A 13417-nucleotide genomic window follows, 5' to 3' on the forward strand; every position below is an offset into this window, starting at 1 on the left:
ATTGTCTCCCTATTTTACACATGTATCACTAAGCAGAGGACGTATTCAGCTTTGCTGCCATTGCTCTACTCCACACTGTGCCCCGGAGAGGAAGAGAGCGCTCAGCACCATCCCTACCTCAGCTGGTTGTGGGTGTTCACACACCAGCAGCTAGTGGCTAGCGGGTGGGTTTGTTTAGAACAGTGGTTCTCAACCTGTGGGCCGCATATTAGTCCTTTGGAGGTCACATATCAGGTATTTACATTACGATTCAAAGCAGTAACAAATTTACAGTTATGAGTAGCAATGAAATAATTTTATGGTCGGGGTCACCACAACTTAAGGAACTGTATTAAGGGTCGCAGCGTTAGGAAGGTTGAGGACCACTGGTCTAGAGGGTTAAGATGGGGTTTGCTACAGGGACCTGCCTTTGTCTACTTTCTACACCCTGCCTGTGGTTTCTCTCTCTGCACACATGGCAGGACCCAAAGCAGTAGTTTTGTGTGAAGTGATGAAAGACATCTCTAACAGGAAGCACTCCATCCGTCTGAGATGGATGCAGGCACAGGAAAATGGCTAATGACTACAGGACAGCAAGCTCTGTAGAAGATGCGCACAGTAGGCCAACTGCCTAGGATTCTGGGCCAAATCAAACAGCATTCACTTCAGGACAGAGACAGGGTGATAGCTATAAACAGAGAACTTAAGTTGTAAGGGAATTTAGGGCTTTTCACTATTTTTCTTCACTAATCCGAAGGTAGAAGATTCCAACATGTCAGTAGGAAAGCAGGGCCTAACATACAGCTCTGCAGCTGCTAACAAAGGAAATGTAGACTAGGTCACTGAAGACAGAACTGTGAATCCCTCTAGTTTATCAGTTGAGCTTTCAGTCGGAGGCCTGGCTTTGCTTTTAACTGATTTTCTACAGATTGAGCATCAGTAACTTGAAAATCCAAAAGTTTCATAGTCCCAAACTTTCTGAGACCTGACATGAGTCCACAAGTGGAAAATTCCTTGCCATAAAACTGTTTTCATACACAAAATTACTAAAAAACGTCTTATATAAAATGACCTTTAGGCTCCATGTATAGGGCATATATAATGCTTCAGCCAATTGCACATTTGGACTTGGGTCCTCTCTCAAGATGACTCATTGTATAAATGGATGTAGTCTAGAATTTGAAATATTACCCAAAGCATTTTTGGTAAGGGATACTCAACCTGTGTATATGTGTGCTCACCCATGCTTGTATGCATGTCTGCATGTATGTGTATATGCAGGTATTCGTGCATATATACTCATGCATGCTGACTTTGAAAATAATTAACGAGGATTTCTTAGGTGTGACTTTGTTTTGTTTTTCCTAGAAAATGATTTTGTAGAGAAGCAAATTTGGGTCTGGGAAGATGGCTCAGAGGGTAAACAAACTGCTTGCTGGGCAAGTATTGAGGATCTGAGTTTAGATCTCCATCTTCCACATGAAAAGCGGGGCGTGGTGATGCGTGCTTATAATCTGAGTGCTGAGAGACTGAAACAGGAGGATTAGGAGCTTGCTGGCTAGCCAGGCCAGTCAACTGGTCAGTTCCAGGTTCAGTGAGAGGTTGGTTTTTATGTGTGTGTGTGTGTGTGTGTGTGTGTGTGTGTGTGTGTGCGCGCGCGCGCGTTTTGTTTTGTTGGTTTTTCGAGACAGGGTTTCTCTGTGTAGCTGTAGCTGTCCTGGAACTCACTCTGTAGACCAGGCTGGCCTCAAACTCACAGAGATCCACCTGCCTCTGCCTCCCGAGTGCTGGGATGAAAGGTGTGTGCCATCATGCCTAGTTAGAGATCATGTCTCAAAAAATAAAGGCAGAGGCCTGGAGTGGTGGTGCATACTTTTCATCCCAGAACTTAGGAGGCAGAGGCAGGAGAATCTCAGTGAGTTCCAGACCAGAGATACATAGTGTCAACTAATAAAATAGAGGCAGTGGCTGGAGAAGTGGTGGTGCACACCTTTAATCCCAGCACTCGGGAGGCAGAGGCAGGCGGATCTCTGTGAGTTCGAGGCCAGCCTGGGCTACAGAGTGAGATCCAGGACAGGCTTCAAAGCTACACAGAGAAACCCTGTCTCGAAAAAAAAAAAAAAAAATAGAGGCAGTGAATACTAGGAGAAGATTCTCCACACAGGCACACATGTGTGTGCATACATCACACACAAAAAAAGAAAGAAAAGGCATTTGTTTTCCTCGTCAGCTGGTGAAAATCACAGTGTTAGGTTTGTTTATGTTTGCTTTAGAAAGAGAGCTGACTTAGAGGATTTACTTTAGACACTTGTTCTCTGAAAGGGAGTCAGATAACACAAGGAAGGGAGGAGGCAGCTGAGTGTGGTGACCCACTTTACACCCTGGGTTATGAAGCCCAGCTTACTACACAGTAACTACATATTCACAGACAACAATTTCACATTTGTGGGCCTTGGTTCCTTCTGTAAACAGAGATGATGGTGCAGCCCACTGCAGATGATTGGTGGAGGGTTAGCCAAGTTTAACATACAAAGCATGTAGAGCAATCCTGACCCGTGGCAAAGAGGTCCCTAAAAATTAGTTGCTCTTAAGCAACTTGGGAGTCTGAGACAGGAGGATGTCTGAGTTTGAAGCTAGCCTGGCCTAAGAGTGAGAACTTGTCTCAAAAAAAAAAAAAAAAAAAAAAATTCAGCTGCTCTTATTGTAGTTTTTCATTGTGGTAAAAAGCACATAACGTTAAGTATATCCTCTTAGCAGTTCTTGTGATTGAGTACCGTGCTGTGCATGTTCGCTAGACAGCAAGTTTCTGGAGCGTGCCCATGCTGTGGGACACAAACTGAAGCCTCACTGAGCAATGCTTCCTCCTCTTCCTCCTAGCGTCAGACACTGCCATTTCCCTCCCTGTTACTATGGGTTGGCTTGCTTCAGGTTTTTCCATATACATAGGCTATTATCGGATTTGCCTTTCTGTGACTGGTTTATTTTACTTAGCGTCACATCCTTATGTTTTATCCACACCATAGCATGTGGAGAAAATGTTCTCACCGCACATAAGTATCATTTCCAAAGTAGAATGTCCTGACTGGATAAGAATATGCTATTGTCTATGTGTATCACATTTCCTTCTCCATTCATTCATCAACACATATTAAGTTGAGACCATATTTTGGCTGTCATCAGTAATGCTTGACCGGACATTTTTTTATACCTTAAATGCACATAGTATTATAATTTCAACCCTGAAGTTTTAGATCAACTCCCTGTGCTTCTCCCAGAGGTAGAGAAGATGATATTAAATGTCTTGGGAGAAGGTCCAGGCTCGTTAATTAGCTACCTATTTGGACAACTAAAAAGGGGTATGTAATTAATTTATTCACAGTTGCTAGAGAGAGAGCCACAAGAATGAGTTAAAAATAAAGATTAATACCAGAATAAAATGAATATTCTTTAGAATTGTTATGTGTAGATTGTTAACACATTTGTCCAAAGACAGAAATGTCTTATAAACTGGAGGAGAAAAATGGTGTCAGTATCAAATTATGATGGAGCTTTTATAGGGTACAAGCCATCACTACATAATGGTCAAAGGGAAGTCAAGGAAATCAGTCCTCTGACACTTTGGAACAAAAGAATACAAAGGACTGTGGAGATGGCTCCCTCAGTCAGGTGCTTGTCAAGCAAATTGAGGACCTGAGTTACACACAGCTCATGTGAAAAAGCCAGGTATGGTGCTGCTCGCTTATAATCTCAGCCTGTGTGTGTGTGTGTGTGTGTGTGTGTGTGTGTGTGTGTGTGTATGTGTGTGCAAAATGGACAGTGAAAAATTGGGGGCCGGGTAATGGTGGTATATGCCTTTAATCCCAGCACTCGGAAGGCAGAGGCAGGTGGATCTCTGTGAGTCTACGGCCAGCCTGGTCTACTGAAGGAGTTCCAGGACAGCCAGGGATACACAGAGAAACCTTGTCTCAAAAAAAAAAAAAAAAAAAAAGTACAGTTTTTTTTTCCACTCAAACATGTTTTACAATTTTATTTATGTGACTAGAATTATAAATCTATCCCATGTCACTTTGTAACATTTTACTAAGTCAGATTTGATAGCCATTTAGAAAACATATAATCATTAAAAGCAATAATAGGCCTACCTTTACAGATATGAAAAAAAATACCAAGATATTTGAATGAGAAAGCAGGCCTCAGGACACCAGATGTCATGTGATGCCATTTCTGTAAGCACAAAGAAATGTATGTGTATACACAGAGAATGTCTTCATTGTTGAGACATTATTAGCAGGTGTATCCCAGAGTAGAATTGGAACTGACTTTTAACACTGTTTTCCCTTTTCTAATGACCACGTGTTAAGGAAACTCAAGTTTTCCAAGAAAGATGAGCCCTCTGCCTGCCAAGCTTTTGTGTGCGTGCGATTACATTCACACCGTGCCGGACATTGAGGGAGTGATGAAGGAAGTGGATAGCGGAGCAGAGGCACCAGTCACTGGAGTCCAGAGTGACCACAGAACACCACCCGGGTCTGAGTGATTGGTTCTGTTAGATGGGGACTGGGGCTGCTGATGAAGGGAAGCCATGCAATGCTTGGGGCACGTTACCTTTCTTGTATGCACAATGGCCCTGGCTAAGCCAGCTGCTCCTGACTCTAAGACTGTTAACGCCATCTCCATTGGTTAACTGTGAGGATTCTGGGGCTTACAAGTGCATTCAGTGATCTGGTTTTAATTATCGTCATTGCTCCTCAGATGTTAGCAGATGCAGTTAATTTAGGGGCTATCTATTAACGCATACTTGTTTCAGCTGGTTGATAACATGAAGCTCAAAGTTCTCTCCGGGTAAGTACCTGTGGGTGCCTCCTGTGCAGTAAGTCATTAGAAGTATCAAGACTTCCTTCCTTGTTCGTTGGCTTCAGAAATGGAAGGTTGTGCTAGAGGACCTTGGGAAGCCCAGTGTCCTGTCTCTGGCATTTGTGTGGTTCTCTCTCTGTACAGAAACAGTAGCACTTCTGGGGCTCTGCTCCTTCCCTGCCCAGCCACGGCCCTGCCCACAGCACTGTGGCAGCAAGAGGTGCACTTCTCTCCCTCAGCCCTGAGTCTTGTCCCAGCTGACAAGCACTGTGAGTGGAAGACAGCCAAGAACTGCAGTCAGTGTGAAACAAAGGCCTTTTCGAAGCTTGCTTTTGCCAAAGTAGAAACACCTTCTTCACCCTCGCTTTGGCTCCAAGGTTCTTACAGCATCATAAGCTCTCTCAAAACTCGTAATGTCTTCTTTTCACTGAACAGCTCTCAGCCTGGTGGTGGACAAGTGTGTGATTAGTGGTTTGCGTGTGCAAGAAAGTGTACCATCCCTGTCTGTGAGCTGCCAGAGAGGAAGCCTTTGGAAGTAGCTTTGTATGCTTGCTAATGGGTATTTTATCCTAGTTAGATCCAAATCTGATGTAGAGAAAATGCTACCTACAAGTGGAGCTGGTGTGGAAGGGCCCCACAGAGGTGCTGCCCTGCTCAAATAGAGGCCGTCGCTGCTTCCCTGCCCACAATGCTCAGAGAGTAAACAGAGTCACTCCATTGCAGAGAGCTCTGCTCTGTCATGGGCCAGCCTGAGAGAAGGCCAAAAGCAGTGTTTTCTGGAAGGAAAAAAATGAAAGCCTCCTAGAATTTCATCTCTGGACAGCATTAGCTTTGGAATAAGAGACCAGATCTTGCTTCCCCTGTGACCTTCCCAGTCACAGCCTGTTTGCTTCTATCAGAAATCCCTCCTTCCCACCCACGAGCACCCTGTGTTGTGGGAGAAGGAGGGCCTTTCCAGTCTTTCGCCTGGGGCCATGCCAGCCCTCAAGCTGTGGTTTTCTGAGTCTCCTTGCTATAGTGTGGTGTTTCCCACACCCAGCAAAGCAGCAGGAGGCATGGATATGTTGAGCCGGTCAGTAAAGTCATTTTCCCAGTCCCTCGCTCCAAGCACACTCAGCATGACATCCACCTTCAGACCTGTGTTGTTGATAGTGTATATCTGAACATGTCATGTCTTGAGAAGGAGCTTCATCTAATTCTGCTTTCCTTTTACCGAATGGTTATCAGGAGCATTAATCCCTATCATCTTGGATTGGTGGGGTTGCAGGATTGAGGGCAGACTGTAGGGCATGGGATGGAAGCCTAGGGAAGCTGATTCCTGCCACTGATCTAAACACATTCACTTAAGGTCTGCTTTTAACAAACAGACCCCAGTGTTTTTCCGGGCTGTTTCTTACAGATGTGATTGTTTTAATCCAGTTCCAATTAACCTCAGCTTTGGTGAGGTGTCTAAAGACTTGTCTCTCTTACTGAGTCTTTAACATTTCAGGTAATGTCCTCCTGGTATGTCACCATACACAGTTGTGATCACTTCATTGTCCATTGAGTGTCTAAGAGTGTGGTCACCAAACCACAAGCCATAGCTTTTTACTGCCCTTGGAAAGAGAAACTGCTTCCTGAAATACAGTCCATGCCTGTTGTATTGAAGCTTAAGCAAGCTTGAATCTGTGTAGACTGAAAATCAGTTAAATCGGGATTACGATTAACTGCATGTAACAGCTAACCTCTCCCTAGCCAATACATGAGTTAGGCACGTTAGAGAGTTTTTCCCATATAATTAGGAATCTGTGGAAATACGCTCTTCCAGACACCACGGTGCCATCAGAAACCCATGTTCTCTCTTCTCCATCTTCAGCACGCTTTATTGACTGTGTTCATGCTGCCCCCATCTACCTCTGGCAGGGAATCTGTTCTAGAGGGAAGCCAAGCAGTGCCAGCTCTGACTGTAAACCAGCTGTCCTCCTGCGCTGAAGAACCACACCCAGACACTTCTGTTTAGATCCCGTTGGCCAGAATTGTGACCGTGCTTATCTTAGGTAGAAGAGAAGCAGGAAGTGTAATTTTTTAAAGACATTTTAAGGGAAGCACACATTATTTGAACAGAATCAGAATAGTGTTAGTAGAAAGAGAGAAGTGGTAAGATCCAGGCCAGTTGAACCTGCTAAGTAAGAATTTCTTCACACCTGCTTCATTTTTGCTCTTTGAAGGACTTTGCACAAACTTTGCACTTGGAAAGTAAGCTTCCTTCCGTTCGGGATCTGCAAGGGACTTGTTTAGACTTTGTCTGTGAAATAGATATAAATACCACACACTCTAGGTACTAAAATCTAGACAAAGGCCCTACCCCACTGTTATATCTATATGTAATACACATGCCTGTCTTCTGTTCTCCTATTGTTGTTATAAAACAATCCAGTTGTTACTTTGAAAAAAAAAAAAAAAAAAAAAGGGCCGGGTGGTGGTGGCGCACGCCTTTAATCCCAGCACTCGGGAGGCAGAGGCAGGTGGATCTTTGTGAGTTCGAGGCCAGCCTGGTCTACAGAGCGAGTTCCAGGAAAGCCGCAAAGCTACACAGAGAAACCCTGTCTCGAAAAAAAAAAAAAAGGATAGCTTATATAGCATTGTGCTCGCGCACACGTGTGTGTGTGTGTGTGTGTGTGTGTGTGTGTGTGTGTTCATTCGTGGTGTAAATGTTTATTAAGCATCAGATACTCTGGAAGGCACTGTGGGTACAACAGAAGTTAATTGGGGGACTTGGAGATAGTTCAGTGAGTAAAGCATTTGCTGCACGAGCATGGAGACCTGAGTTCACATTCCTAGTACCTGCCTGAAGGCCAGCTCACACCCAAAGTTGACTTCCAGCCTCCACATGTTCATTTATGTGTGCAAGTGTATGTGCACACCACACACACACACACACACACACACACACACACACACACACACAGACTCTCACACACACTCCCTCTCAAAAACTTTGTTTTTTGAACAGGGTCTCACAATGTTAACCCTGGGTGTCCTAGAACTCCCTCTGTAGACCAGGCTGGCCTCAAACTCAGAGATCCGCCTGCCTCTGCCTCCCAAGTACTAGGATTAAAGGCGTGCGCCACCACTGCCCGGCTAAAAAACTTTAAACACAAACAATAAAGAAGAAAATTGAACAAACAAGCCCAGACATTTCCATTGTGCACTATCTAGAAAAGAGTTTGAAAGCTGTGTTTGTAAATGGTGGAATGAACTAACTCCGGTAAGAGCCACAAGGATACATGTTTATAAGTGTTCAGAAGAGGAAAAGATTATTTCTGCCAGAAAGAATTGAGTAAATATGATCTGAGAACCTAAACATATGTTTTCATTTTAAGAGTTTGCGTTCCCAACTAGTGAGCATCATCATAAGACCAGAAAAATATGTTGGAAAAATGCATAACCAACTACCATTTGCAGAGGATTACAGATAGGTGGGCTGTGTGCTCTTCGGTTCCTCCATAAACTGAGGACGAGGTTTGGGAAGGAATGAGTGTGTGTTGAGTGTTCGTTTGTGTGCGCACATGCGTGCATGCATGCGTGTGATGCTTTGGTTAATTTCCAAGCACCTTTGTTGAGTGCCTGGGCTAGAGTGATCTGTGTGCTCTTCTTTTACCCTCCGACTGTCCAGGAAAGCAGCTACAACTGCCTACAAGACACTCAGAGGGGTTAAGAAACTGGAAGCGGTTGCCCGTTAGCGAACATCAGAATAGCGTTTGAGCCCAGGCACAAATGAGGAAAGCCGCCCTCCTTCCTACCGTCTCTGGGTCTCCTGTCTTTCACTGTGACCCAGTCTGGTCCACGGCCAAACACTCAGATTCTCTACCTTAGAAATCTCTCTTCAGTCAAGCATTTCAGTCACCAGATTTACTCCACACAAGAGCCCTCAACTCAGTCCCGTCATATCTCCCTAGCCAGACTTTGGGACTCAGTTCCCAAAAATGGGACATCTCAAAGTCATAGAATAGAGAAGAAGTGCTAGACATTTTCCCACAGCCTCTCAATTCATCTTTAAAAAACAAAATAAAGCATAATTTTTAATTGATTCTTTGGGATTTCACATCATGCACCCCATTCCCACTCATTTTCCAGTTCCTCCATATCTGCCCTTCATCCTTGTAGCATCCCCCTCCCAAGGAAAACTAAAAAATAAATGCAAATAAGAATATTAACTAGCCGGGCGGTGGTGGCGCACGCCTTTAATCCCAGTACTCGGGAGGCAGAGGCAGGCGGATCTCTGTGAGTTCGAGGCCAGCCTGGGCTACCAAGTGAGTCCCAGGAAAGGTGCAAAGCTACACAGAGAAACCCTGTCTCGAAAAACCAAAAAAAAAAAAAAAAAAGAATATTAACTAAGGGTCTCTAGAGATGGCTCAGTGGTTAAGTGCACTGGCTGCCCTTCCAGAGGACCCAGGTTCAATTCCCAGCACCCACATGGCAGTTCAGACCTGTCTGTAACTCCTGTTCAGGGAAGGGATCTGACACCTTCACACAGATATTCATGCAGTCAAAACACCAAAACAGATAAAATACAAATAAATAAATTATTTTTTAAAAAAGAAAAATATGAATTTAAAAAATGAACACAAAAGCAGACAACAACAACCACAAAAACCCCCTTTGCTCCTCCGTCTTTCCTGCCTCTTCATTTGTCTCAGTGGCACTGGGAGCTGCTGCGTATCATGCAGGAGATCCTTGTGTCCAAACAGCGTCACTTGCAAATGTACATTGTGTAATGTGGCGTTGGTCAGGTTCAAGGCCTCTGGCTTCTGGTACACCGTCTATACTGAACCCTCACCAAAACTCCTCCCAGAGACCCTGCTGCTGTGATTCCACAGGGCCAGTCCCTTCACTCACTCCAGCAGGTCACAGTTGGGGTAGATGTTGGGGAGTGCCAACTCAAAGCCCTGGATGTGTGCCTGGGTGGTAGCCAAGTCAGTCTGGGCTGTTGGAACCACCCTCCTCAGGTCAGGGGTGATGTCAGCTCTCCTGTGTCATGGTCATCCGGGTCCATTATCCCAGGACTAGTGATAGGTGGGGTCAGCTCTGTGGTAAGTGGGGGGGGTGGGCTCTCTCCTGGCTAGTGAGGGGTGGGCCGGCTAGGCACAGCCCTGGTACCAGCTTCAACACGTGGTTCAACACTTGATTCGAATGGGCCCCCTGTGTAATATGGGCAGTGGACATCAACACAGACCCCAGCTGCTGCAGAACCACAGACCCAGACATGGCCAACAGCAGCAGCTTGGGCCCAGATTTCACCAGGGGCCTGAGTGGCAGCACAGATTGGCATGAGCCCAGCAGCACCATGGTCCCTGGACTCCAACTGGCCCCAGGTGGCAGCCCAGACCCTGAGCAGTCGCACAGCCTAAATTAGGATTTGCCTTACAAATGTGAGAACCCAGGTTTGGATGCCAGAACCCATATAAATGCCAGGTGGCAGTGGTGGCCAGTTTGTGATTGAGTTAGAAGGCAGAGACGGGGGATCACGGAGCAAGCTGCCTAATAATGCTAGCCAGATCACTGAGCTCTGGATTTCAGAGACCCTGCCTCAGTGAATAAAATGGAAGAACCGTCAAGGATGATTCCCAACATCACCCTCAGGTCTCCACATGCACATAAACACACACATATGTGCCATACACCTGCAAACATGAATACATAAATACATGTATACCCCACATATACATAAAAGTGGAAAAAATATTGCTAAGCATCCGTTTGGAAGAAATGTACCTTCGTGTCGTGCAGAGTGTGTGGCTCTCTCCATGTGTAGGTGGTGTTTGGGGTCTCCACAGGCCCACCTTTTGCAGAAGGTACCCGGTGTTGGTCCTGCACTCATTGGGTGATGTGTTCGTAGAGTAAACTTGTGTTGTCAGACTTACATCTTCTGTTAAACTTTAGGTGGGTGAGGTGTTGCTGTGCTGAGATTCTGAAACTAGCCCTCAAGGTCAGCCATGGCTTGGCTACTAGTTTCTGTTCCTGCCTCAGTTCCCCAACTGTTTGTGCAGGGTGCCCTGGTCACATGGGCGTCTTTGCTTCCCTCCAACCTGCAGACCTTCTGGAGCAGTACTAAAGCAGTCTAGCATCCCAGCCGTGGTCCCGGGCCGTTGTCCTCTGACCTGGGAGGACATTCACTAAACACTCCTGGAATTGAGCAGCAAAGGGAGCTAAGCTAAAGAGCAAATGCTTTCCTTGTTCATGTGTACTAGCTAACCCACAGCGCCCAGCTTCCTTGATTCCTGAGTCGGGTGTTTTCAAAAGCCCCTGGCAACTCCTCTTTGAGAGACCTCTCTTCTCTGAATCCAGATCTGTCCTGGCAACCTTAGGGGAGTTTCTCCCAACACTTACTTACCAGTTTCCCTTCCTCTTTGCGCCTCTTCAGGATTACAGATCAGTTGCATACAGCCACGGATGATGAAGGAGTTCTCCACCGATCATTTTCTTTTCTTCTTTCTTATAGGCAATCTTTGGCAGCCAGACACTACCTAACTCCAGTTTATGGACAATAAATAATGGTGCAGGCTGCAGGATTTCCAGTGCCACAGCTGGTGGCCAGAAGCCAAACACCCTGCCACAGAAAGTGGTGCCACCTCCAAGTTCCTCCACCTTGGTCTCCAAGCCCCAATCCAATCACAAACAAGGGCTCAGAAAGGCGGCATCCCAGAGGGCTTCCAAGTAAGTTTCCTGTAATGGTATGTGCAGTTTCCAATGCTACATCAGTTCTAAGCTCATAGCACTCCTTAGGACGTCTTCAAGACCATTTGAATTGAGATCACACCACCTGACGAAGAACAGTGCCACACTTGGGACTCTGCCATGGTTGCAAATTGGAATCACCTGGGGAGGAACTGAACCCTGCAGTGTCTGGCTCTACCCTGAGGGAGGGGCAGCCACTGTGCTTTCAGGTTCCCTGGTAATTGTGACGGGGAATCTACAGGGTTCAAGGTTACTGCTGAGCAGCGCTGCCAGCCTCTGTCATGAGCTGCAGATGGTGCAGCCAACAATGGACCCGAACTGTCGGCTTGGAGAAAGGAGGTGCGTCTGCTCTCGATCACTCTGCAGAATCAGATCCTTTCAATTTCTTGTCCAATTCAGCCCTCCTCTCCTCCTTGTTTGCACATTTGTGTTTAGGCAGTTAACTTCATCAGCACTGATCAAGCAGTGGTATTTCTGATGCCTTTTGTAGGCCACCTATTTTATACTAAATAGGATATCTAGAGCTATTTATGTCTCATTAGACTCCTCACTCGGCTGTCCTTCGCCAGCTCAATCTTAGTTGTCAGAAACTCCCAACATGTAGTACTGCTTTTCCCCCTTTGGAGGGTGAATCACATTGTAGGTTGGAGTCACAACAATCCCCTGTGGCTCTCTTAATCATATTGCTGTCATTATTCATTTACTCAACAAATATTTACTCAGTACCTGCTAAGCACTAAAGAGCAGGAGAGTCACACTGCCGTGACCTCGTGCTCTCTGGAGTGTGAGTGCAGGGCAGTAGGAAGGCTGCAGGTGCATGGTGGTGGAAAGACAGCAGAGGAGCTGTGCGCCTCCTCTGCCCCGCACCCCAGAAAGCGGTCAAATCCTGACGAGTGCAGCCCCAGTGTGCAGCCTCCCAAACTCTCACCCATTACCCGTTTACTGGTTGACACTTTGAGTTACTTAATCTCTTGGCCTTGCTTTCCTCATTTGCAATAATGGCGCAGGAATCACCTGCTTCATAGGTGAGTAGATAAACAGGAACTAAGTGAGCTGTAATCATCCTCTGATGGATGTTGAAGACACTCTGCAGCTTTGAAAGCAAGTGTTGAATCTGCTGATGTGTTCCTTGTGGACTCTCCAGCATGGGCTCAGGGGTCTGAGTGGTGCTCGTGAAGAGCTGGGCTTGGGTGGCAGGGCTGGAAATTGGAAGGCACCGCTCGCTGCCCTGAACTTGCTGCTGGCAGGGAAACCCTGCAGACTCCCAAGATGGAATTGCAGCTCTTTGGGCAAATTCTGCTTTGCTGAATTTTTGTGGTTTCTTCTTTGTGACAGGCAGGAGTGTGGGAAAACCGGAAACAGCTCAGCATCAAAAATGCACAGAAGGGGGGAAGCAAAGATTTCTTCAGCGTTTAAGAAATATAATCCAAGTATCAGAAGGCATGCTGTGAGGCGTTGTTCCAGCAAATAGTTTCCAGTTTGCCTTTAAAACTAGCAGAAGTCTGTGGGGCTAAGTTAGCACTAATGGAGACCTTCACGTTCTCTCACGGGTAGAACGCCCAGTGCTGTGGAGGCCCCACAGATACTTTCTATTAATATATCATCGTCATCATTATTGTGGGAGCAGTGGGGGGAGAGCAGAGGGAGAATGCACCCACATATACTATGGCACTCATGTGGAGGTCAGAGGACAACTTTGGGGAGCCGGTGCTGTCCTGAACTCTGGTCATCGGGCTTGCACAGCAAGAGTTTTTGTGAGCGGAGCCCTCTTCTCACTTAAAAGAAAAAGAATAGGATAGGGTTTGTTGTTGTTGTTGTTGTTTATTTGTTTGTGTCTGTTTTTTTCTGAACTGACTCATGAATTACC

The 13417-nt window shown here is 45.9% G+C and overlaps 1 protein-coding gene across 8 annotated transcripts in view; it reads left to right on the top strand.

Moving 5' to 3' along the window:
- LOC131924501 (tubulin polyglutamylase TTLL5) overlaps window positions 1–13417 on the top strand; it is a 181872-nt gene that overhangs the window by 119296 nt on the left and 49159 nt on the right. For all 8 annotated transcript variants that reach the window (XM_059279808.1, XM_059279811.1, XM_059279812.1 and 5 more), the window contains one exon: window positions 11315–11529. In XM_059279808.1, the coding sequence (XP_059135791.1) occupies window positions 11315–11529 (215 nt within the window). The remainder of the gene's footprint in view (window positions 1–11314; window positions 11530–13417) is intronic.

This window comes from Peromyscus eremicus, chromosome 14 (genome assembly GCF_949786415.1).
Source record: "Peromyscus eremicus chromosome 14, PerEre_H2_v1, whole genome shotgun sequence".
Lineage (NCBI taxonomy): Eukaryota > Metazoa > Chordata > Mammalia > Rodentia > Cricetidae > Peromyscus > Peromyscus eremicus.